The sequence below is a fragment of the Clupea harengus genome, unplaced genomic scaffold (genome assembly GCF_900700415.2).
Source record: "Clupea harengus unplaced genomic scaffold, Ch_v2.0.2, whole genome shotgun sequence".
Lineage (NCBI taxonomy): Eukaryota > Metazoa > Chordata > Actinopteri > Clupeiformes > Clupeidae > Clupea > Clupea harengus.
This window is the reverse complement of record NW_024880408.1, coordinates 1-24,982: the sequence shown is the minus strand read 5'-3', so window position 1 is coordinate 24,982 and position 24,982 is coordinate 1. Positions and strand designations below refer to the sequence as shown.

The following is a 24,982-nucleotide window of genomic DNA, read 5'->3' as shown; positions in this document are numbered from 1 at the left end:
TAAACTCAGAAGTTGATATTACCCTAATTCCATGACAGGCAACAGGCAATGAGCAAAGTTCTCCAGACATGAACTAAAGCTGATTTAAGACCATGAATAAGATCCTAAGTTCGCCATACATGAACTAAAGCTGATTTAAGATAATGAGGAAGATCCTAAGCGCAAACATGGGTGGGTCAGCGCAATGCTCCCACACGCCACATGATCTATCTATAGTTCTTGCGTAACAGACTTTGCTCGTTGCCCGCCAAATAAATTTGGGCCCTTAAGGCATGCATGCTTATTTTAATATCACTCTCTGGCTATCAGGTTTTATTACAGATATTAAGGACCTACGAACAAGTTTACTTGTGTTTTTAAGCATGCTAACAAATGTATGTTAACTGTTCTTTAAGCATGTTAACATAGGCCCTGTAACAAACACGAAACAGTTTAACATACACAGGAATATTGGAAAACCTGCATTTACATCAGTACTTACAGTAGGTTGCCTTAGTTTTAACAACAAAATCATACTGCACCTTTTAAAGTTCATTTTAAAATAGGTATGTTCAGGGCTTTCGTATTGGTCTGAAGAGTTGGAGGGGGAAAAATGTAAGATGGGGGTATAGTATTAGCAAAAAAAAATGAGAATTTCATTTCAGATACGGAATTTAGTGTTGAATAAGATTAGCTTCATACCCCGCCTGGTCACTCACTTAGCATGACATAAATATAAAGACACCACTTAAGATCTTGGAATAGAAGATTCTGCAAATGTAGGGATATAACACAGGGTTTGGTCTGACAATCATGATCATCTCATTCACCTAAATGAATTATTATGTTCATACTTACAACTGTAAAACATTTTGTATTGCTTATTTTTCTTAAGATTTGATTTCGATCTCTCACTGCCATCTATGGAGGATGTCTTATTATTGCACTATGGCGTAGATACTTTGACAAGGACTTTCTGCTTACATTGTGATATGGTGGATTTAGCCAGAATTATGTGAACAAAACACCAAGAAGAGGCCTAAAAGTCCATGTTTCCAAATGGGCATATAGCCTATAGGTCATGTCTTCACTGATGAGATGTAAATATTATAATAGCTGTGATTGTGATAGATTACCAGTTCTCACTCCTGCTTTCGGGAAGCAACCCCCTGCACTGCAATCCTTAAATCTATTCCTCATTTAAGCCTCAAGCGTCCTTGATTGTTTGGTATGAGTAGCTAGTCAAGAGTTTGGAGGGGCCCAGGGGTAGGATCGGCCGTCAGGTATTTTGATGCACCAGAGAAGACAGAATATGTGTCAGGCAAACTTGTTGTTAAATTAAGACTAATTAATCTTCACATGATGATGAAAAAAAGAGAAATAGTCTATTGAAAGAAATGTTCGTAGTATAATGTCATGTTGTGCTGCATCAGTCAACCAAATAGAAATGTGCTGTGTACCTGCTTATGACCATCTAAAACCAAACCAAATATATATAAAACAATACTATTATATATATAACCACTATAATATTATTTTAAAATAAAAAACTGGTCTTCAACCTTCATTATTATTTCATCGTCATGATTTAGGTAGAATAGTCATGTAGTCCATACACGCTGCTCTACTCCACACTCAAATTGAGAGCCTTGAGTTTCACCTGGGTCCTCCTGCTACTTCTTGACTGACTGCTTTTACACAAGTTCACATCTTTAGGTAATCTGACTGCTGTGTTCTGAATCTCGTAACTCCCCTTGATTCATTTATTATCATAGTAATTCTACTTTAAAAACAATCGTGTCAACTTTCAAGATTGAACTATTTTGAGTGTTTTTTTTTCATATTTTTAACATGGAAATTTTGTTTAATTCCTGTTATTTGTCGCAGTGGAACAATGTGCTGTGAAAAGGTTTTGTGTTGTCATCTGATACCTTTGCATGAATGATACCTTTGCTTTGAATAATAGTTGTAGGACAATGCACTCCTACTTTCTCCTGGTTTGCTACAAGTGCAACATTACTACAAATTGCAATTGTCTGTATGCAGCCATGAGCCTCAAGATTAGTTCTATGTACTACTACAACATATACTAAGAAACCAATATCCATGACCATAGCGCAGCCTGTAGTAGAAATCTCATGACAATGTGCAAATTATCATGTTGTGTATAATTTGTTTTGTCAATATCAGTGCGCTCAATTCTTTATATATATATATATATCCATTAGCTTATGGGCTAATGTGTGGTCAGCTGTTTGCTTATTTAATGTTGTGTTCTGCACCAGTAAGTGATCACACATCCGTTATATCAAATGTTTAGGTTGCTCTGTAGTAATTGAAATAGGGGCTATTTTATCTTGAGTCCAGACAGTGTACTTTGCATTTGTGGCTTCATGCCGTTCCTGTTGTTCTTTATCGTTGTGAAATCAGTAACATCCAAATTGCAGTGTTTACATTTACATTAAGACCTACAAGACTCTTGTAATCTAAAACATCTAGAAATGTAAAGTTGCAATATGTAATTTTGTTTTCAGACAATGAAAATGGCCTTAGACTTACTGTTATGAGATGTTATTCCCAAGGAGCAGTAAAAAGATAATGTTGGGTAATATTCTAAGAATCAAATTGTTATTCAAATAATCTTACTTTTGTTGGGGCCTAAAATGTAAACAAATGCAATTCCGTGCCTGAAACTGAGAAACAAAGTACAGAATGCACAGGAGCATTAAGACGTCTATTTAGCCGTCACCAAATTTGAGCTGTAATACTGTGATGGATATAATGAGGTTTTTGCGGGAGGTGTTATTGGCTCTGATATTTAGACTATAAAGTGGTGTGCTGCTATGCCACTGGTCTTTTGTTCTCTTAACAGAGTTTCCACATGTTAATGCATTTGCATGGGGTTATAGAGTGGTGCCCATGATGTAGCACTTCATTCAACTGTAGAAAGAATGAGTATGTTGTAATGAGTGTGTCATTATTAGAAAAGATATGAGCTTGCTAAGCTTTGATACCGGTAATAGCACAATACAATAATGCAACATATCCTCATGATATTATACTGAGCAATTAAGCTGTTTGTATGCGTCATATAACATTAGTTATGATAAGCAATACATTGATTTGAGTACAGTTATGCTCTGGGTACTGAAAACATATTGTGTAGTTGTCTTTTAGGATCAAGATTACTGCTCACATCGCATACATATGTGAGCTTTGAATAATAGTGAAGTAGTAATATTTTTCACAGAACTGGGTGAATTCACCAGTAGAGGGCAGCATCAGTATTTCTTCTAAAACCTAAATAGTTTCTTTTTTCAGTCATTTGTTTTACTCTAATCTCAGTTCATTGCCGCAGTTATGCTAATATTAGTGCTAAGTTATGATTCATGTTGGATTCTACTGTTTTGTTGTACAGTGTAACCTTTCTGACTTACACAGGATTGTTATTTGTTTGAGAATTTGTAAATGAACATACATAATACTGTCATTTAGTGTTTGTTTTTTTTTGTTGTCTTTTACTTTCTTTTGGTAGTCTTTTTTTGAAGTCTACATGGCTATCTGGTCAGACATGGTTTTGCACTCATTGTTCTCTGTTGATTTCCATGTACCCAAATGTGAACTGTAAATGTTGACAGTTATTGTCTTTTTACAGGATGGTGTGATTTCAGTATAGCTGGTCTTTGTTTTATGCTGAGTATTTTTTTTTACAATTCCAATCAATTATCTGACTTAGGCCTTGAATTCTAAATGGTGCCTTGTGACATTGTTCATTGTTATTAGTGGTATTATTTATATATATTTTTTAATTAACTGTGTTGAATGAAAAACTTCAGCGTGAAGTGAAGCTCTGCAATATGAACAGAATTGTTAATATAGCCTGCTCCCCTTAGTTACAAACTGTACTTCTGTCTTAGAATCTTAATGCATATATCTTTTGACAGTCACGAAACCCAAATGGCTGTGTCTAACATGTTTTTTTTCTCTTAAAAATGTACTCTTTTATTACCATTTAATAACTCACCATATGTTTCCAACAGGAAGAAGGAACATTTCAAATTATGGCTGTCAATGTCATTTAGTTGTTTCAATAACAAAGTGAAATAAATGTTCTTCAAAAAGCTGTGTTGCAAACATGTTATTTGCTGTGACTAGAATTGCTGCGCACGTTGCTTTGAGTGCATCTTCTCGGGAAAAAAAAACAAGTTCGGTTTGTTCGAAAAGTCATGCCGTAGTTTACTTTGACAGAGACGGGGGATAAAGTTTTGAATTTACTCAAAGCGGACAGATTTTCAAGCGACCAAGTTACGTCTTGGCTCGTTTTCTTCGTGAAAGAACTTTTAAAACTGAGATAACAGATCGATGGCTGTCATTTAACTTATTTGGCTGAGCTACCCGGTAACATTACCTTTGACATAAGGTGCCAAGCTTGCTAGCTAGCTAGCTACCTTACTTCCTTCCTTCATTAAGTTATTTAAACGGTGCCTTGACTCGTAAAATAGGTCAGATCATATATTGTAGGGGTTCTGTATGCATTACGTGAAGTAGGTTTAATTTAAGTTTTTGTGGTCTCCTGTCACTGAGATTTTCCTGTCAAGAATGTAGCGCTCATTAGCTGTGCAACGTTATGTTACATTGGCATTTGGAATTAGCTAGCTAGCTAGCCAAGTTGGTCAACTTGGAAGTAAGTTAGGTTGCAAGTATAAGTTCTGTGGTCTCTCAAATAGGTTATTGTTGCCTTGTCAGTGAAGTTGCTCATGTTAACTATATTCACAACCTCATCACGGTGACTGCTCCAAATCATTAACATTACGATATTTCTCATGGTACTTTTCTGAAGTTTATAACATGTAGCAGAGTAGTCCAACGATAAGCTAGCTTGCTAGCTGCTCATTCTCATATGAATGTAATATGCCTTGATATTTATCAAACTGTCGGACTGTCCTGTAATTGGACTATTTCTGAGTTTTTCAAATATGTGTGCTTTTTAAATACAATCATATATACAGTCGTATAGAAGCGGATAGCTTTTTGAGGGAGCAAAGTCGCTCACTCCCAAAAAACTCTGAATCCAGTTCGCGTTATTTAGACAGGTGGGTTGTCTAAGTGTAGAGATGTGCAGGTTACTAAAGTATTGCATTAGTCACTGCCTTTATGCAGCAATGACCAGGTTCAAGGAAGTTGTTAAAGATGTAAGTATGTGGACATCTGTCCACTGCCTGGGCTACCTATCCAATCTCAGTCTATTTGTGGCTGTATGCCTTGGGCTTTATGTTCGGTGGGAGAAGACGGCAGAATTCATTGTTCTGGTCATTTTGATTTTGGGCCTCTTTGTTCTTGGAATAGCAAGTATTTTTTATTACTATTTCAGTATGGAGCGTGTCAGCCTTAGTTTCTTCCATGTCTGGTTTGGATTTTTGCTGGGCCTTCTGTGTTTTCTCCACAACCCTTCCCTTGAGATGGATGTGAAGGAGCAAGCCACTAACTACTTACTTATAGCCAGTATAGTAACATTTACTCTATGGGCACTTTTGGAAAGGATTTGTGGCAACACCAAGCCCAATTCCATCTTCCTCACATCTTATGAAGCCCTGGAGCTGACTGGTTTTACTGTCGCCAGCACTACTATGCTTGTTGATAAATCGGCAGCTGTGGGTGTTCTCTCTGCAGCACTTGGAGTGCTGCTTGTGGCCCTCCGGACAAAGTCTTTTCTTGCCCTCCCTAATACAATATGCTTTGTTGCCATCAATGAAGTTCTGTTTTTTAAGTCCCTGAACATTTACACCAACCCATTTGCTTTGGCTTGTTTCTTTGTGCGACTCATCTGCCAGCCACTGCTGGATTTCTACTTCAGTGGACTGTCTGCAATTGAGCGCTGGCAGCCCCTGCTGCTGCAGGCAGGTCTGTGGCGCAGGCTCTCTCTGCTGCCTGTACTCATGGTGGAAGTTGCATTCTTTGTGCTGGCTGCCTTTAAGCTTGGTCATCTTGAACTGTGGTACCTGGTCATCCCTGGATTCTCTGTTTTTGGGCTGTTTTGGGTGATCTGCCATGTGGTCTTAATGGTCACTCTGTGGGGATTCCACAGTAAACTGAGCGACTGTCAGAGAGTTCTCTCAGGACAGAGGTCAGACGCCAGCCACCTGGATAGAATCATGGCTTCTAAAGGGATGCGACACTTCTGCCTCATTTCACAGCGCTTGGTGATGTTCAGCGTTGTGTCCACTATTATCCTCGGGGCTCTCTCCTGGCAGGTAAGTTAATAATGCAACATCCACTAAAACAAACAACAAGTATTTTTGGTAAAACAGTGCATGAAATTATGTCAGGTGATGAATTTCACAATAATAGATATTTTTGTTTTCTGCAGCCATCCGAAAGCCTGTACATTAGTGTTTTCTTGCTAGTTTTGCTTCTGGAGTCTTTGGCTCATGGCCTCTTTCATGAGCTAGGCAGCTGTCTCGGAGGGACTGCCGTGGGCTATGCTGTGGTAGTTCCCACCAACTACTGCAGGTGGGACACATCGACATGTCTTGTTTTAAAGTGTAACTGCACTCTTAAATGTGTTTTTTGATCTGTAAACTTAATTACATGACTCAACTGTGATGAAATACACCAGTGCTGGTGTTAATAATGACAAAATCTGAATTTTCCTGGGTTGAAAACGACTCAACCCGTCATCTACTGTTTAAAATCATCCTGAACCTTGCAAGGCTAATGCTGATGTAGTGTCATCCATTTGGGATTTATCTACGTCATGAACTGGGCGGCTCATCTCCCCCAGGCCCCGCCCATTAGTGTGAGTCTCATATTCATTTGCTGATCAGGACTGATCGGGACTCATCATTGACAGGAATGTCCAACCCCTCCCCCTCTCAGCCCCATGGCCACGTTAGTAGTGTTCAAATGTGTCTGTGCTATAGAGTTAGGCTCAGAGCTGGGAGTGACGTTACACTCTACTTGTGTTGTGGATGTAATTATGTCATGGTGTTTGCATAATGAGTCAGTCCAGCAAATGTCACTGCCACGGTCTCTACAGGACTTAAGCAACAGATTGATCAGCCATAGATAAGTAGCCTAACCAAGGGTTTGGGCCCTGTTCAGGGTCAAATATCTCTTGTACTTGCATTTCTGACCAAAAGTACGTAGTAAATAGCCTGAGCAGACTTTTGCTTAACTTGCCTTCACATGATCATATATCATCACCAAATGAATCTGAGGATGTTATAAAAATGGTGTCCCTCAAAAAAGATACCTTAAAAAGAGTATTGAAAGACTTTGCTAACACATTTAGTCTTTGGCCTGCATGCTTTTATGTATGTATATATATTCATATTAATATAACATTCATTTAAATGTATTTAAATATGCACAGGCCTGTTTTCTTCTTTTTGTTGAAGTTGGTGACTGTGTTGAAGTCTGATTTGTTGATGGCCTGTCACAAAAACTAAATCGTAAAGAAGAGATAACCATTGTACCAAATCTGACTGTTAAATCCAAATCGGTTGTTCTGAATATAACAGAAGTAGTTTAAAAAGCTGTCATATTTGGATATTGATGTGTACAATTTGATGCCATTTCCCTCATTTTCTCTCCCTCTGTCTTGCAGTCCAGATGGCCAGCCCACTCTCCTGCCCCCTGACCAGGTGCAGGCTCTGAACCTGCGCTCCACTGCCATGTTGAACCATGTTCAGCGCTTCTTCTCCCATCACATGATTGAGACGTTTGGCTGCGACTACTCCACCAGTGGCATGACTCTGGATGGCCTGCAGGCCAAGCTCCGTGCCTTCCTGGAGAGCACTACAGCCGATGGCCCCCGGCACGACACATATGTGGTCTTCTACAGTGGGCACACACACTCCAGTGGTGACTGGGCCCTTGCAGGTGGGCACCATAGGTCTTATAACAAGCCTTCCCCAGTCATATAGATTAGTTTACATCAAATTAGATAAAGAGACGACTTCTGTATGAGCCATATGTGAATCAGATGAATGTGACTGGCACTGTTGAATGATGTGAGTGGTTTTTGTTTTTGTTTGCTTCGACCAGGGGGAGAAACTCTGCAGCTGGCGGAGATTCTGGGTATCTGGAGAGAGAAGAACATGGGTAACTGCTCTCGGCTGATCCTGGTCTTGGACACAGACAATTCATTACCATGGGTAAAAGCAGTCCGCAATGTGGAAGACGTCTATGTGGCCATCCAGGGTGCGGGGCTCGCCCAGACCACAGATGTGGAGGGGCAGGACGCACCTCAGCTCGGGGACTTCACTGCAGAGTGGGTGGAGTTCAACTGTAACCCCGGCAGTGTTATCCGCTGGACAGAAAGGGGGCGCATGGTCAAGGCCATATATGGGCTCTCCAGGAACTGGGGGGACTACAAGCTTCACTTGCCCACTGGAAATGATGTCGCGGCCCACTGGAGGGTGAACTTCCCCCGGCTCACCTACCCAGTGGTGCAGCTGGCTCACTGGTCCACGGGGCTGAATCTGTTCTGGATGTGTAGCATGTTTCTGAAGTGTCTCAGGAGGATCAAACTAACCTGGTTTCCACCTGCTGTTCTAGACACTGGCCAAGGCTTCAAATTGGTTAAATCTTAGAAGACGGCCTACATATTGCTACAATTAACAATGCACAATGGCTCTAATTATAAAAGATATATATTTTACAGCATTTCCAAATTGTATTTTCATTGGTTACTGTTCTTGGTTACTGTTCTGGGTTACTGGGTTATCCGGGTTACTGACATTTTTTATTTGAAAACAACTTTTTATGTTTTGTTCATTAACATTTTTTCTTAATATCTGTTTCAATGTTTGTGACTGTTCACACTGGTTAGAATTTGAATTCCAGTACGATTGTGCAAGATGACTGCCGGTTCAGTTCACTTCAGTTCACTTCAAATCAATAAACCAATCTAATTAGATAGCCAAGATTTTTTTTTGCCATCATTTAATGTACTCTATAATAGCATAAAGGTAAATTCAAGTTACAGATTTCTTGTAGTCCTAAAAGATAATATCCACACAAGCTATTGTCTTATGTTGGAAAGTATCTTGAGAGTACAAGATGATGAACTCATACACACAAGATCAAATATCACATTCAAAATAATGTGCACTCTAAATGATCTTGTGGATTAAAGCTTGTGTACGTATTTAGCCTGCTGTTGATGATAAACAGCTTTCATTTCTCCTGCTGTGTTAGGGATGTGAGCAGCTATCTGCCATAACTGGATGAGCAACTTTAAGTGGTACTTGAATATGTAAGACATGTTTTGTGTCTGTTGCTCAACTGGTAGATGAAGATCATGGTTTCAATCCGGGAAACTGAAGATTCATCTTATAACAGCCTACAGTGCAACAATATTGCCCACAATATTTTTCCTGTTCATCACAAATATGACATTTACTAGCTGCTTGGTTACAAGATGTGAACAGTCTCAAGGTGGTGTCTCCATTAAAATTATAATAGTTTGTGTGATTTATTTTTCTGAAATCAGATGTAAAGAAGTTGTTATACTGCCATTTGCAATTATTGTAATAATATGCTTAAGTGATCTTCATTTAGATCTCTACAACAATGCACATACTTCTGCCTGTCATTGAAGTGCCTTATAATATTAAAGCTTTAATTGTAATTAAAGGATACCCAGGTGTTTTTATATACTGTACACAAAATATGTATTCACATTATTTATTTCATAATTTTGTTCTGATTCCCTCTTAGCTGAGAAAACTGTGTTGCAGAGTAGAAAATATGGTGCAGCTTCTCATACTGCATTGTGCAAAATAAAAAACCTTGTCTTTGTAGATATCTATTGGAGCAATGTTTGTCAGACTGAAATACAATTCTGTGATGTCGTCAGAGAATTTCACACTGTCTACAGGGTAATAACACATCTATGATGAATGCAATATTATGGTATGGTTGGTAACCCAGCCTTCTTTTGCCAGTGCTTTAGTTTAAAGGGCTGTGCTGAAGGAGAATACTACAGCTATCTTTGGGCTCAGGGAACTGATCAGCACAATCTAGTAACTCATTTCATGTTTGCTAGGCCAACAGTTACGTTACTATGCACCTGTCCTACTTATCTTCTTTTCATTAGGCCTGGGCAGATCAGCTTACAAAGTCACCTGTGACATGCTTGCCACCCCACTGCCTTTTGTCTTCAGCTGTTAGCGTCAAATAGGCACATCAGATCAGGCTGTCAGTGTAGAGAAGTGATGCACAGACAGCATTTTGACCTCTCAAGGACTGCCGGTGAGCCCTAATGCTATCGGCCTGCACGGTGGACTATCGTATTTAATCTACAATGGGTAGCGGGGCTTCTGCCAGTGATCCTAAAAGAGACACAACAGAAGAAACAGTTACCCGGGAACAGATGAGAGAAGATGCTGCACAGTCCACATCACACCAAGGAGACCGTGACGGCGGAGAGCGGATAGTGAGAAGGGACAGTGTGATTCAATCTGAGAATCATCCCGTGGTGGAGGATAAGCCTATTGAGTCTGGAGAGACAAACACAGAGGAAACAGAAGAGGACCTCAAACAAGACCAAAAGTCTCAGTCACAAGGTCCAGTACCAGACGATGCATCCAGGGATGAAATCTGCAGTCCTGAAGTCAGTGTAAGGCTTCTCCTGAAGTTACTATGTGCAACATTGAGTTTGTGAATTCTTCCCAGAAATGGATGTTACCTCATTCATGAATTTGCATGCTATGAATATATGAATGTGTTTTACTCTGGTAACGCCTATAGGCTTTATTTCAATATTCCAGGGAAAACCACCTAGTGTTGTGGTTGATGTAGATTCCAGCGAAGCAAGTATCTCGGAAAAGGAGGGAAATGAAGATCCTGAGGAGATTCGGAACAGTTTCAAAACTACTTCTAATGTAAATATAGCCTTCATTTGTGAAATGGCCTGTGTTTTTGTCTATTGAATCGGTCTGCCATGATCAGCTCTGGCCATCAGAAAGTTGTATGTGTGTTCTGAATATGAGCTGTAACCTTGTACAAGTAATCCCCCACTCAGTCGGACTAATTCCCGAGGGCTTATTGAAACACGTTGACAATTTATTGAGATGTGAAGTCTGGCTTATAGATCCATCAAGCAAACAATTTATTTTAATTCGCCAAACACATTTGTAAACAGATGTGTAAAAAACTGAAACCACATACATTTTCTGTTACTGTAACTTATTGCAACAGGATTCCTGGCAAAATTAGACTTTATAATTCTTTTGCGGTTATAGTAATAAGGTTTTTCAAGTCAGAATCAAATCATTTTACTGCCCAGTTATGAGTATTTCCAGGCATATCACATGTTTTTGCCAGGATGATGTCATTTGAAAAAAACACTGTAGGTCAAAAGAGGGTAGGTTGATATTCCACTCTGTTGATAATGAAGCTCTTGTACTGTGCTAAAGAAACCAAGCGCATTACCTAAAGCATGTTTTCTTGAAATATGCAGCTGTTGTGAAAACTTCCATCACATTATTATTAGTATTTTTATGAATCATAAGAAATAATTACATTTGTCTTGTGCAAGGAGTCCACTATAGACAATGAGGAAGTTCCATTAGCCTTTGAGAGTTTTCTCCATCGGAACGGCATACTCTACAGCTGCTTCTGCCAGCATGGCCACCGGATGTATGTTGATGAGTCAAAGGTAAGAGAAGAGAGGCTCTGCGTTCATTTCTGTACATTAAAATGTACTTTGATACGTCCCTTATGTAGCTGGAGTTGCTGTGAAGGTGACAGGTTCAAATGCGTTAACAAATACTTCAACAGATTTTTTGCAAGTTGCAAGTACCAGTTCTAGTTCCAGTCAAGTGTTCTGTTGCAATTATTGAAAAGCTCTTGTGTCGTTACTCTTAGGGACTAGTTCCTTTTCCAATGGAGTGGTATGACGAAGGAAGATTTGTAAGTGAGGTCATTATTTATTTATTCTTTGCCTTTGGTGTGTAGTACTTTGTAGTGGTAACTGGTGTTTCATCACAGGTAATAGATCAAACTGAGGATCCAGTCAATAGCTCCGATGTGAACAACACAACTTCAGTGGCAGAGAATGACCGAGCCGGTGCCGTCCACATTCAGGGGAAGGGGACAGTCATGACATATATGTTTGAGGTTTCTGAACTTTATTTTGATTTCATGCCACACTTTTATGTTATTCTTACTGCTGTAGTATTGGAGCTACATCTAAAATCAAATAATAGTTCTGTTTGCAAAATACATGCTGTATGGATATCAGCTGAAAAAACAAGGTATCTCAACTAATGACCAACATGGCTCCATGTTGAGAGCCTCTGTAAAAACACATTACTTTATTTTCACCTCACGGTGCCTTTAGAACGTTAACACCCATCAGCAGATATTCTGCTAGAATACACTAGAATGCTGAAAGTTTACTGCAGATCAGTTTTGTGCTGTTACTGTCATTTCACTTGCTTGAACTGTCTGGAAAGTTGACAGTTTCTTTTTTTAATCCAGGAGAAGGTCAACATCTGCAGGTACTATGATATTCATTCAGGACTGTGGCTCTTGTTACCTTTGCAGTGGGAGATGAACATTGATTTTGTCACACAGAGAGTGAAAAAAGTCATGGTAAAGTCTTGAAAACCTGTTACAAAATACATCAGGTATTTACTATGTTGCAGAGCCACAGTTTAATTTAAACATTTTCTTGTTTTTTTACTTCACAGGAAACTCTTCCTGGTCTGGTGGACCAGAAAGAGATAATTGCAGCGCTCAGACAGTGTAACTATGATCCTGACGAGGTCATGTCTGTCTACCTCACTATATTCGGTGACAGTCTTTTTCAGTCATCCAGCAGAGCACAGAATTTTTTGAGTGTGGGTTCAGAGTTGAATTCATTCAGGTATATTTAAAAATAAATCACTGTTAACAAAAATAAATAACAACAGTATTATGAAGAATGTGTACTATGAGGCTGGTGTGCACAAGCTGAGCTAATTCTTCACGTATTAGAGCAGAGATTTCAGTATTACTCGTCATGCTTTTGTATTGACTTGACTAAGTATTTGTGTCTCTCCATATCTCCAAGGAGCCATTTGGAAAAGGACAGGATGATAGAAGACCTCAAACAAAAACTTCATACAAAAGAGAATGAGCTAGAGAAACTTTTCCAGAGGAACCACTACTTAGAACAAGATTCCAGGTACCTCGCTGACGTGGTCCAACACTTGAACCAGCGAGTAGCTGAACTTGAGGCTGACAAGCAAGAGGCCAGGGAGAAGATCAGAGCCTTGTTGAACCGAAGATCCACAAAAGCACCTGCTAAGTTGCCCCCTAAACCCTCTGTAGATCATGAGCACCTCCGTCAAGTCAGCCGTTTGACTCATGAGTTGAACGTCTCCACCAAGCAGCTGGGCTCCACGGTGCGTCATGCCCTTGTGGATCTGCAGAACCACTTCCAGCAGCTGAGAGAGCTGGTGGAGAAGATGACCGAAGCCGAGCAACACAGGGTTTTGGAGCAAGAGGAGGTTCGCTCTCTCTACATGAAAGAGGCTCTGGAGAGAAAGACTTTGTACAACAAACTCCTGGAGCTTCAAGGGAACATCCGTGTGTTCTGCCGATGTCGAGGTAACACTTCATCAAACTCCTGTTTGGAGGTGTCTTCTGAACAGGAGATTGTTGTCATCCAGAAAGGAGGCAAGAAGAAATTGAACTTTGATAGGGTCTATTCACCAAACTCCACTCAGGTCTGTCAACACTATAGAAAAGGAAGCGTTTATGCTTTACAAAATATATAAACTAACAGTTGATCTTTTAACATATTATTCTTTTATGATCTAAATTAGTGACTTGCATTAGGAGGGTAGTGTGTAAGTACTTAACAGGAAGTGTATACTTACAGGAACAGGTATTTGAGGGGACAGTGCCCATCATAACCTCTTGTGTGGACGGATATAATGTGTGCATCCTAGCATATGGCCAGACAGGCTCTGGGAAGACATACACGATGATGGGTCCTAAAAACAATCCAGGAGTTAATATAAGGTAATGTAGAGTTGTGTTTTCAGCCTTATGTAGTTGGGAACAACATTAACCTCTTGTGCCTGTTATTCCAGCTGTTCGTTGTTCCCCTTATGAAGGGTCCATGTGAGAATAATCCCTGCTTTAATGCTGAGGTCTAATGAGACTAATTGTTTGTCATTGTATACTGTGACACTTGAACGTTCTGCATCAATATGTGATTAGCACACTAAGGTGTCAAAGCTCAAGTTCGAGTTACTTAGAAGGTCAGGTTTCCTCTGTTATTTATGTGAGGTATTATAGTCCCTCCCTAGCTTCTGTACAGCTATACCCACAAGGTCAGTGAGACGCTACCCAGCCACTCATCTTCTTTTTGTAACCTCTTTATGACAATTTATATTATTTGTATTATTGTACAATATGTATGTCAGCAGTATGACAAAAATGTTAAATAGGATTGTTTACATGTAAATCTTCAGGTCTATCAGAGAGTTGCTGTCTATATGCAAAAACAGAGAAAATGTAACATACACTCTCAAGGTAGGTATCTTTGAATATACTAATTATTATTGAAAATAAGATTCAGAAAGAATTCATGAAATGAAATACTAAGAGCTTTTTTTGAAAGAACCCCTGTCTTAAGTTAATTATTAACGTAAGTAATTTCATATTGATAGTCAAATCCATGTTTTAGGTATCCATGTTAGAGATCTACAATGACAGCCTGAATGATCTTCTTGCAAACAACCCAAATAATCATCTGGACATTCGCACCCAAGGAAAGTCCGTCACTGTTCCAGGTTTGACACAAGTTGAGGTCAAGACTGAGGATGACATTTTGCATATCATGGACATGGGTGAAAAGAACAGAAAGATAGCATCTACCAAAATGAATATTGAGAGGTACTCTGAATTCTTGCATATACATAAAACCATAAACATTACCCAAATAGCAATATTTTATAATTTTATAAAATGTGTAAATAGCAATGCCGTTTCTGAAGTGATTAACATCAGTAGTCTAGTCAGTATTACGCTGTGCCGCCTCAGTGTCATTCCTGATTCTTGTCCAGTCCCCCGTCTTCACTGTCACTTTGATGTTGTCGTCCAGCTCTCGCTCTCACCTCATCCTCACCTTGACTGTGGTTGGAGCCGACGGCCTCTCCGGGGTCACCTCTCACGGGACACTGACCCTGTGTGACCTGGCTGGCTCTGAGCGCATCTCCAAGACAGAGGCCAAAGGGCAGCGCCTAGTGGAGGCAGCAGCCATCAACAAGTCCCTCACAGCATTAGGACAGGTACAAACACATATGAGGTCACAGCATTAGGACAAACACATATGAGGTCACAGCATTAGGACAAACACATATGAGGTCACAGCATTAGGACAGGTACAAACACATATGAGGTCACAGCATTAGGACAAACACATATGAGGTCACAGCATTAGGACAAACACATATGAGGTCACAGCATTAGGACAGGTACAAACACATATGAGGTCACAGCATTAGGACAGGTACAAACACATATGAAATTCCACCATTACCAAGTAAAAGGAATGGACCAAATCCACCCCACTCTTGTATTTTCACTACTTTTTTGCTAGTTGTATTTGTTTCACTTGTGTTTGTGCACAGTCATTAATATCTTTAACAAAGAATTTCTCTTCAGGATATATTTAACAATTTCTATAATGTTTCATTAACTGTTTACCTACTGTAATGAGAATGACATGATACAATTTTTAATACAAACTATTTCAGATGGTGTTTAGGCCCAGTTGTTTGCATATTTGTGTGAGAGAATGGTGCAACATGATGTCCTTTGTCCGTTAGGTGTTCAGTGCTTTGAAATGCAATGCCATTCATGTGCCTTTCCGAAACTCAAAACTCACACATCTGCTTCAGCCTTGCCTTTGTGGAGATGCCAAGGTAAGACATTGGACACCACCTTACAAACATGCATTGCTCCTCAGATCAACACAGTTTGCTGATGATAGTGTAATGTACAAATTAAAGGTGAAAAATATTATCTTTAGTGGTAGTTGTTTAGGTAGTGATTTTTCCATTCAAATTGTTTAATGTGGTTTATTATTGCAGTATGGTTGTATTGTGGGTGTTTATTTTCTGTCTTTCCCTTTGCCAGGCTTGTGTGTTTGTGAATGTAAGTCCTGATGCTCGAAACGTAGTTGAAACTCTTAGCACGCTCCAGTTTGGCTCTTCAATTCGTCAGGTGGCACTGGGGAAAGCTACACAGCATGTCACTTCAACACCAACTACCAAGCAAGACAAATAACTACTTTAGAGACCTGCATACAAAGATTTACAGTAGATCAAAGCTTACTGAACCAGTTATAGTGTTATCGCAAATAACGTCATGGCTTTGATGTAGTCTGCCTCTGACAACAATTATGCTGTTTTGGGTTCATTTGTATTCTTTTAGTGCTTAGAAATATTGGCAAAACATTCCTGGAGCTTCATTAAAGTATACAAACACATTCTAATAAACACTCTCAACTTGTTTATGAGTACGAAATTCCTCTTTTTCCTTTCAAGTTGTTTTTGTTTTTACAAACTTAATCAATTAATCGTTTCTTTAATTCAGGGTACCTTCAAACAATAAAATGATTTATTGGGTGTGTTCAAAAAGTACAAAACTGCTGTGTGCTGCAGCAGCAAACTTCATATTCCCTGATGCGTCCCCATCCGGCCAAGTCACTGAGTGAGTCCCATCTGACTGGGTGGAGGAAGTTGCCTTCCTGTGTGATGACTGCATTTGCTCTCCATGAAGACTGTGTAGTAAAGTGCTTATAAACATATTCCATATATCTGTGCAATGTGACTTCACAAACTTTCATGCACATTTGGTGCTTCTTGGTCATTGCTTTGGAAAGCTAATGCAATCAATTTGGAAAAGTCATAAACTTATTCAGATAGGGAAATGTACCCATACATATTCAGACAGTTTGGTGTTTGATATTTACAACCGACCACTCTCAATATTTTTGTAAAACAGCTTGTATTTTAGAAATAATTGTCTGATATGCAATATTACCAGTACGATATATTACACAGAGATTCTAAGCACAAAGGAGGACTAACATGGACCACTCCTATCTTTTAGCAGGTGTTTCAGCACACTGCTTTGCTTCAAGGTCTCCAGGTTAGAAATATCTTCAGCTATGACAGGGACGCCCCCCCTCTGATCGGCCTCCTCCTCATCCTCACTGTCTGTTAAGGCACAGAGAAGCGCATCATTCTCATATGTGGGGAAGTAATACCTAGAGAAAGAAATAACACGTGTCCACATTAGTCATTTCATCAAAGCTAACTAAAAACACTTCCACAGTACATCCATTCTAACCCATATTCTGAGAATATATTTTACTACTTTCACATTTGTAGCACTAAACCATTTTCAGCAAACCCGTCAACAATTTCATGATATGAAATGCACTGTGGTTCTATGTAATGGCAAGCAGTGCTTCATTAGAGGATATAGATGTCAGTTTGGGATGAGTGAGGCACAACCTGGTTTACACGGAGCTACCAGATGTTTGTGCAGAGATCCCTATATAATAAGCTAACACACCCATCCACGTGTTCAGCACTTTGCATAGAGGATGGAAATCCAAGTGACAGAATGAACGTTTGGTTCTTAAAATCATATTCAGTGTCTTGGAGTAGATCTCATACTTTCAGGAAATGTGGACATCTTAACTCACTCTGGTTGATCCCAAGTGGATGTATCTGGCAGGGCCATGACATGACCAGCATCTGTTACGTGATGAAGAACATCAGCTTTGGAGCTAAATTTCTCGTGACAGGAATAACATCGACACTGATGGATTTCACGGCGGATGAAGTTGACCAGCTTTATCTGCTGGTAAAACGTCAAGTCTGTGGGAGAACACAGAAACAGTAGATGATAAAGTCTGTGGGAGAACACAGAAACAGTAGATGATCAAGTCTGTGGGAGAACACAGAAACAGTAGATGATCAAGTCTGTGGGAGAACACAGAAACAGTAGATGATCAAGTCTGTGGGAGAACACAGAAACAGTAGATGATCAGGAAACAATGCAATAGTGTTCTACATGCAGTTCAGAGGGCCAAGTGAGAGCGCCATTAGGGCTTTAAAAAAAACTATGAAGTGTGCTGGAGCAAAAATATGATTCTCAAACAGTCCTATCTAATTGTACTTACAATATATATATATATATATATATATATATATATATATATATATATATATATACATATAAAAATATGATTCTCAAACAGTCCTATCTTATTATACTTACTGAGTTGTGTTTTAAGTTGATGCAGGTCGAATCCATGTGCTTCCTGGAAAGAAAGAAAAAGATGAACAAAAGTAAACTAAAAACATTGAATATCTGAAGCCTAGGATTTGAGTTCACCTGCATGTGGGCGTAAATCTTCTCCATGGTGTCTGACTGCTGCTCACAGAACAGACACACGGCACAAACTGGGTGAGCCTGCCAGTCTGACCAGTCACTGCAAAACAGACAAACACACTCATTGTTATTACCTTAGCGTGGCATAGACTAAGAGTGCTTCAAAGAGGAAAGAGAGCTTGAAATTCCACCATACTACATCCTTTCAATCGCTTAAGTAGTCCTTACTCATCATTGTCTGCTAAGATATCACGGTCATCCTCAGATTGCACTTCCTCCCATGTTTTCCCAAGTTCCTGGACAGACAAAATGAACAAAGTTAGGCAAAGTGTAAAGATCAGATTAACACTTAACTAATAATATTATAATTGTATTCATATCATACATCTGGAAGACAATGCATCCATGCATTTCATATGATGCATGCAAAACGAGTCTGAAGTGTGTAGAAAGGCAAAATCCAAAAGATGTCCAAGTGATTAAAATGTAGCCTCATGTATGAATATTGCATACACACAAAGGATTTTCAGGATTTATAAAACAGAACAACATGGTCCAACATTTGCTATCACGAGCATTTTGGTAGTTCATATAAGCTCCTCATACACTTCATAAAATGTAATTAATTTAGTTTCACAGGATATGTGTGTATGCAGACTTCTACAAAACAGTAAGTTAACTAATCGAAAATCAGACTGAAAATTCCCTGCAATATTACGAATGGCTTCATTTTGAAATACTTAAATGCAAATACATACCAGGTAGTTAATGATGTAGAATCGGTCATAGTCGTGATTGTTTGCATTAATCCTACGGTGTTGTTTCTTCCTCATATGGTCTTTCAAGGTGGTCTTATCTCGAAAGGTCTTCTCACAGTACAGACACTGCAAACTGTAAAGACATGGAACATTAGATAAGCCACCTTTTCCCCAAAGTTTTTTCAAAAGTTAAAAAAGTCAAGATTGAGCGAACAAAAAGCTCACTTGTCCAGTTTCCTCTCCAATGTGTCAAGGAGCTCAGTACAGTAAACAATGTTGTCAGGCAAGCCCACGCTGAAGGAATGTTCTCTGGCCATATGGTTGAGCAAAGTGGACCTGCATTGGGGTATGATTGATGTCAAGTAGAACATATTTTTCCATGTTAAAGTTAAGATGCCAGAATAGTCTATGTCGTAAATCAAACAGACTCTGCCCAGAGCGAATGAGCACCAAATGCAATACAGTGAATAGTAACTATAACTGTCTGCAGCCTGCCAACAAATACTATAACACTACAGTAGGCTCATGATGTGTGGGATTATAGTTCCAATTATTAAATCAATAAATTAACTTCCCCTATTTCCATTATGCCTACCTATTCTCTGTAAACTCTTCATCGCAGAACATGCAGATACGGTGGAAGGTGCAATCATCTCTCTCCTTCTGCTGCTGCTCAAGCACCTCCTCCTGGGGAGAAACTCATTTTCAATATGCTTGAAGCTTTTCGTTAATAGGCCTGGGAAACAATGATTGGAAACAAGAGTGAACATACCAGCCTTTTTTGCTGAAGCTGTTCTCTCAGAATCCTATCCTCTGGCAGAGCATCACACAGGAGGTAGTATTCCTCCTGTTGGTCTGAAATCATTAAACACCCAAATTGTTATCCAGCTTTGCATCAACTCTTTTGATGAGTCATAAATGTATGACAAGCTGAACTGTTAGGATGATATTTCATTGGGATGTCAAATTAGATACAGGCCATAGAGGGAATGGGGACCATGTCGTATTCATGCAGTGTAAGACTAGACTCAAACTTGTGTAAAACATTTATGATGCTAGGTGAAAAGTCAAAGAAAATGTTGTGATTAGTCACAGTCTGTTTCCCTGACGTCAGGTCTGTGTGTATCTACTGTCCGTGAGTGCAGAGAGGACCCACAGAGTCTGCCCTCTAGAAAAGTGTCATCTGTATCATTGTGCAGGTATTGAGCTTGGTTTGCAAATACTAGTTACAGACAAATATATGTGTGTGGTGGACAGCATTTTTACCTCTGACAGGCACATACTAAAATACAATTTGGACTTATGTTAGCTTTCTGGTGTGTAAGGGAAGTACCCTTTTCCAATAATAAGTCAAACCATTTAATTTCAGCTTAAGGTGTATTGTGCATAACATTATGAACATGATCAGAATCAGGTATGTGAATCATTACACAAAAACATGTTTCAATGTCCAGAATTCCAATGTACTATTTCACAGAGAAAGCAATAGGCCGATACCCAAACTGGTTCAGAATTAGAATGCATGCTAATAATCTAAGTCAAACATGACTGCCAGAGATCATACTCCGGCATATTATTTTACATGGGAGTCAAAACAAGCTTACATACCCACAGGACCCGTTGAATTGGTTTTGATCACACTACAAAACTCTGTAATGGGACTCTCTGAAAACCGTTTCCCCCAGTACAGGAGATACCTATTAAAATACAAAGTTTAACATTACATTGAGGCAAATCATACCATTTTTGATAAGGTATTATCATATTGATGTTTCTGGTATCAAAAGTATTCTATTTCACTGCAGTCAGAAAAGACTTATTAACCAAGGCAAAACACATTTTGGGTACCGTGAGAAGTCTGCAATGAGACGAACATCAGCTATTACAACTTTATGTTCGAGGACGAGGTGTTTGAGAAGTTCATTTTTCTCTGATAATGGTGTAGACTTTGAGCAAAGTATACAGGTGACATTTTTGTTGGCCTCATATGAGGAGGTGGAGACGAGCTGCTCGGGGAAGGACAGAGACTCCAGAATACAATCCTGATAACCTGAGGAAGGGAGCAAAAATCTAACTATTATATCTCCAATGTAACAAGTAATGTATCCCTTCATATCACGTAGCCTACACCCAGTCATGAGGATACACTATAACGATAGGGGTGTTTAAGAGCTCATAGTTTCTCAAGAAACAAAGCCGCAAATAATGACGACCACGGCATTAACGACAGCCATAGAGTAGGCTATGTTTACTGAAGTTGTTTGATCGATGAATCTGAACAGAAATCAAAACGTAGGGTAGATATGAGGATTGGGTTAAACACAGAAGATCGTGGTATAACGAGAAGTTCGTTTAACCGTGGCTAAGAGCGGGCAGCTGTAAACCACAGTTAAAGACAGATACCTAACTAGCGACGTTGCCACAATCTTGATCTTCATTAAATTTAAATATAGAGTCACACAACTGATGATTTAAGCTGAGCAAAACCATGGTTAGTTACCTGCCGAATTCTCCCCCAGAGAGGTGGCCATGTCTAGAGCAGTGACACGTGAGTCGTTATTGTCCAATCATAAACTCACTGCGTTTATCAGTTTGTGGGATTTGCAGTGTTTTGCTCTGACTGTACTTCATCTCCCACAATTCTCGACGTACGCAGGGTAGGGACACACTGCACTGTAGTTTACCCCTCCTGGTATTTGCATTCAGGACAATACAGTAGACGATGCTGCGATTGTAAAATGGACTAACCTCATATATTAAGAACTCTACATGGCATGATATTTTCCATACTATACATATCGCTTCAAAATGTGGGTGCCCACCGAGCACGACAAATATGGCGTTGGTAGGTTTATTTTTTTTCATTTGATCTGTAATTTCATGTATTTTCGATAATGAATGTGAATACCCAATTAGTCTAGCCTAATTGGTTGCCTACTCTGTTGATGACTGTGGGAATAATCACACCAGGTAGGCTTATTTAGCTAGGCTGGTTAACTGGTGTTCATGTAGCAGGCTAGGCTATATAAACACTGTAGTATTTTTAAGCCTATTGTACAGTGTTATCGCCTAATTTGTATGTTCAAACAAACAATGCAATGTAATGATTGTGTAGGCTACAGCCCGTAGTAGCCTGTACGGAATGTGTTCTGTTTAGTCTAACCTTTTCTGCTTTTCTGCAGTAGGGACACTGTGGGAGTGCATTCTAACGTTGTAATCTTTGTGTCTCGATGTAGGTTATTTCTTTTCATTAGAAATAGTGGGTATAACATAAATAAATAGCTTTCAAATTTTCAACATATTTTGCCAGTAAATTGGCCTTTGTTTAATGGCCTAATGTGTAGGGCAAATTTGAAATCAAGGGACATGAAGGGTTATTGTGTCACGTTTTGATTGCTGTATGTTGTTGTGAAAGTAAGCATAAGCCTATTTCCTTTTCAAGTTGTGATAAACTGAAAATTGCAGTTTATATTCAAGTCTGTTTAGACTTGTCATTGTTTTTGTGTGGTGGTCTCTTTTGTTATTTAGCCTGACCTTTTAGCTGTCTCGATTCAGTGAAATACCTCTAGATCAATTGAATATCAAACATCAGAGAAGACATTTGTCAACTCTAGTGCAAAAGATTCCAGTATGGCAGGGACGAAGACGTTTTGGGCGGGGGTGGGGGGTGGGGGGTGGATCACCATCTCCACCGTGGTTCTGGAGCAGTTTTTGTTTCAAGGTGCAGTTTGCTGTTTTTGTAGTCTAAAAATAAAATGCCTCTACACCTACAATGGTGATGTAATTCTGAAAGCGTGATGGCATGAATTTACAAATGTGCCTGTGCACTCCACACACCTCATTTCAGCTTACAGCTGTTTTATGTCATTTGTTCACACTCTCCAGGCCTTGACAATGTTAAAACCATTTGAAACCATCTTTGTAGGCTATCAAAATAGCTCTACAGTGAACCATCTTAACATTACAAACTAGGCAGCTTTATGGTTCAGTCAGTGTGTTTTGTTATGAAATAGTTCTAGACCAACAATAATGATATCTGAAAGATGATAGGAGACAATTGGTCCTGTGTCTTCTGTTGATACTTCGTTTTTAGTATTTTTATGCATTTGGCAATTTAGAGGGCCCAGGCATATGTGTGAAAAGGGTCTGAGAAACAATTTATATAAATTGCACAATACTATTGGGAAACTATAGGGTATTTGTGTATGTAAATTGCACAGTAATATTGGGAAACTATAGGGTATTTATGTATCATGCCTTCTCAGAGTTACATCGTGTATCAGGCCTGCAGAGTTACATCATCAGAGTAATCATTGTAAGTGCTGAATCATTTTCATTTTTTGTCATCCAAAAATGCTACACCAGAAGAAAATCTCCCTTCACCATCCCTCTGTGAAAGTGTATTTTTATACTGAAGATTAGATATAGGGCTGGATTACAAGCAGAGGCTGACTGGATCTGCAACTGACTGCTGCAAGATTTCCCACTACTAATAAGCATAGATTGGTTGGTGCGTCCTTGTGTGTTCAGAGGGAGGTGGGGGTACTTTGTATTGGTAGGCTTTATATGAAATAGTAATTATTATAATTACAACCTATATATAAATTATATGAACCAAATAACAGACCTGAAATAAAATCAACATAATTATGCTTGTATTCCTGCTCTATGAAGCACATTACAGTATAGAAATTAGATTGCGGTGTACAGGTACCATGGGGAAGTTCTACAACAGTATAATGTCTGATGACCCAGTACTCCAATTGATCTCAGCGGCAGGTGCTGAGCCAATGCCACACATGCAATGAGCCATAATCACTGCCAGGGGACAAAATCAAGTCGCCTGAGCACATGATGATCTGTGTATAAACTTAATGACAGCAACGTTTTCATCTCTTATTAGCCAAATATAAAAATAGTCATTGGTGTAATCATAGAATTGATTGAATATTAAAGGGGATTTTTGCCAGGCTAATTCTGTCCATTTATCTCTGTTATTTTGATCAGTGACAAAGTAAAGCCTGGCCCCCCAATGGGAACATGTCATGCATACTTTTTGACACTGTAAAGTGACCTTACGTCTATTTCACAAGTGGAGAATGAAAATGTAGTGCTCATCATTCATATTCAATGCCACTGATTACAACTGACCGATCACAACAGTGGGATACAGTGGGATACAGTGGCACATTACATTTTGAAGTGGCTAGTTTAGTCCAGGATCAACTCCTGTCAACTAAGAACTTCTGGAATTGTATTTTGCTGATGAATTGTCAGTTGACTTTTCTCATGACAAAACGGACTTGTTTCAACACAGGTATCAGTATGACCAATTATTTGAATTTGATCAGTTACAAAAACAAAAATATATAATCTTTCTCTTACTACTAAGCACTCATTGAAAAGATGGCAGTGCAAAACTTTCAAACTGGACTGAATGGCTGGGTTCAGACACACACAAACACACAACGCGAGCATATACACTTTTAAATACACAACATAAACACAACACAACACAAATACACACAGAATTATGTAAAAACTGTATTTCTTCTTTCTTCCTACTTTCGTATCCGCTGACCTGTGTTACTAACAGGGTGTACTACTGGGCTGAAAGAAAATGTATAAAAGCATCTATAAACTCGAGTAATAACGCAATCTAAAGACGATGAATCAGGTTTCACACCCCTGTGTTGTGTGCAGAAGGCACTGTTCTAATGCCAATATCTTGATGAGCAGATGGACACGGAACACATTGGTCCTCCAGTGATTTCATAAAGTTTGTGGCAGCATTTGTATCTTTTGTATTGTAGCCTGTATTGCTATGTGCT

General features: G+C 39.2%; 3 protein-coding genes across 3 annotated transcripts; 2 read left to right on the top strand and 1 right to left on the bottom strand.

Annotated features, from left to right (window-relative positions):
* The first annotated feature begins 6 nt into the window (after window positions 1–6).
* On the top strand, window positions 7–9,785 carry tmem168b (transmembrane protein 168b). Its single transcript, XM_042706832.1, has 4 exons — window positions 7–6,230; window positions 6,347–6,489; window positions 7,586–7,860; window positions 8,026–9,785. The coding sequence occupies exons 1-4, from the start codon at window positions 5,094–5,096 to the stop codon at window positions 8,571–8,573; spliced, it is 2,103 nt and encodes a 700-aa protein (XP_042562766.1). The 5' UTR covers window positions 7–5,093; the 3' UTR covers window positions 8,574–9,785.
* Window positions 9,786–10,288: 503 nt separating this feature from the next.
* Window positions 10,289–16,272, top strand: LOC122132069 (kinesin-like protein klp-3). The gene is made up of 13 exons (XM_042706833.1): window positions 10,289–10,603; window positions 10,755–10,868; window positions 11,525–11,644; window positions 11,854–11,898; window positions 12,535–12,582; window positions 12,681–12,760; window positions 13,043–13,700; window positions 13,856–13,998; window positions 14,454–14,514; window positions 14,669–14,877; window positions 15,086–15,272; window positions 15,813–15,908; window positions 16,123–16,272. Exons 1-13 carry the CDS (start codon window positions 10,289–10,291, stop codon window positions 16,270–16,272), a joined length of 2,226 nt encoding a protein of 741 aa, XP_042562767.1.
* Window positions 16,273–16,984: 712 nt separating this feature from the next.
* znf277 (zinc finger protein 277) lies at window positions 16,985–21,749 on the bottom strand. Its single transcript, XM_042706831.1, has 12 exons — window positions 21,652–21,749; window positions 21,000–21,201; window positions 20,760–20,848; window positions 19,924–20,006; window positions 19,747–19,838; window positions 19,377–19,487; window positions 19,152–19,284; window positions 18,622–18,689; window positions 18,397–18,493; window positions 18,280–18,322; window positions 17,702–17,876; window positions 16,985–17,257 (listed from the first exon to the last, which is right to left on the bottom strand). The coding sequence occupies exons 1-12, from the start codon at window positions 21,680–21,682 to the stop codon at window positions 17,074–17,076; spliced, it is 1,308 nt and encodes a 435-aa protein (XP_042562765.1). The 5' UTR covers window positions 21,683–21,749; the 3' UTR covers window positions 16,985–17,073.
* Window positions 21,750–24,982: the final 3,233 nt, after the last annotated feature.

What these genes read in the sequence shown, in the direction of transcription:
- LOC122132069 (XM_042706833.1), top strand. Translation starts at nt 10,289, where the DNA reads ATGGGTAGCGGGGCTTCTGCCAGTGATCCTAAAAGAGACACAACAGAA. An exon ending in AGAGAGTGAAAAAAGTCATG is followed by an intron (nt 12,583 to 12,680) that starts GTAAAGTCTTGA and finishes TTTACTTCACAG; the next exon opens with GAAACTCTTCCTGGTCTGGT. An exon ending in AATCCAGGAGTTAATATAAG is followed by an intron (nt 13,999 to 14,453) that starts GTAATGTAGAGT and finishes GTAAATCTTCAG; the next exon opens with GTCTATCAGAGAGTTGCTGT.
- tmem168b (XM_042706832.1), top strand. Translation starts at nt 5,094, where the DNA reads ATGTGCAGGTTACTAAAGTATTGCATTAGTCACTGCCTTTATGCAGCA. An exon ending in TCGGGGCTCTCTCCTGGCAG is followed by an intron (nt 6,231 to 6,346) that starts GTAAGTTAATAA and finishes TGTTTTCTGCAG; the next exon opens with CCATCCGAAAGCCTGTACAT. An exon ending in GTTCCCACCAACTACTGCAG is followed by an intron (nt 6,490 to 7,585) that starts GTGGGACACATC and finishes TCTGTCTTGCAG; the next exon opens with TCCAGATGGCCAGCCCACTC.
- znf277 (XM_042706831.1), bottom strand. Translation starts at nt 21,682, where the DNA reads ATGGCCACCTCTCTGGGGGAGAATTCGGCAG. An exon ending in GAAGAGTTTACAGAGAATAG is followed by an intron (nt 19,488 to 19,746) that starts GTAGGCATAATG and finishes ACCCCAATGCAG; the next exon opens with GTCCACTTTGCTCAACCATA. An exon ending in ATCTTAGCAGACAATGATGA is followed by an intron (nt 18,494 to 18,621) that starts GTAAGGACTACT and finishes TCTGTTTTGCAG; the next exon opens with TGACTGGTCAGACTGGCAGG.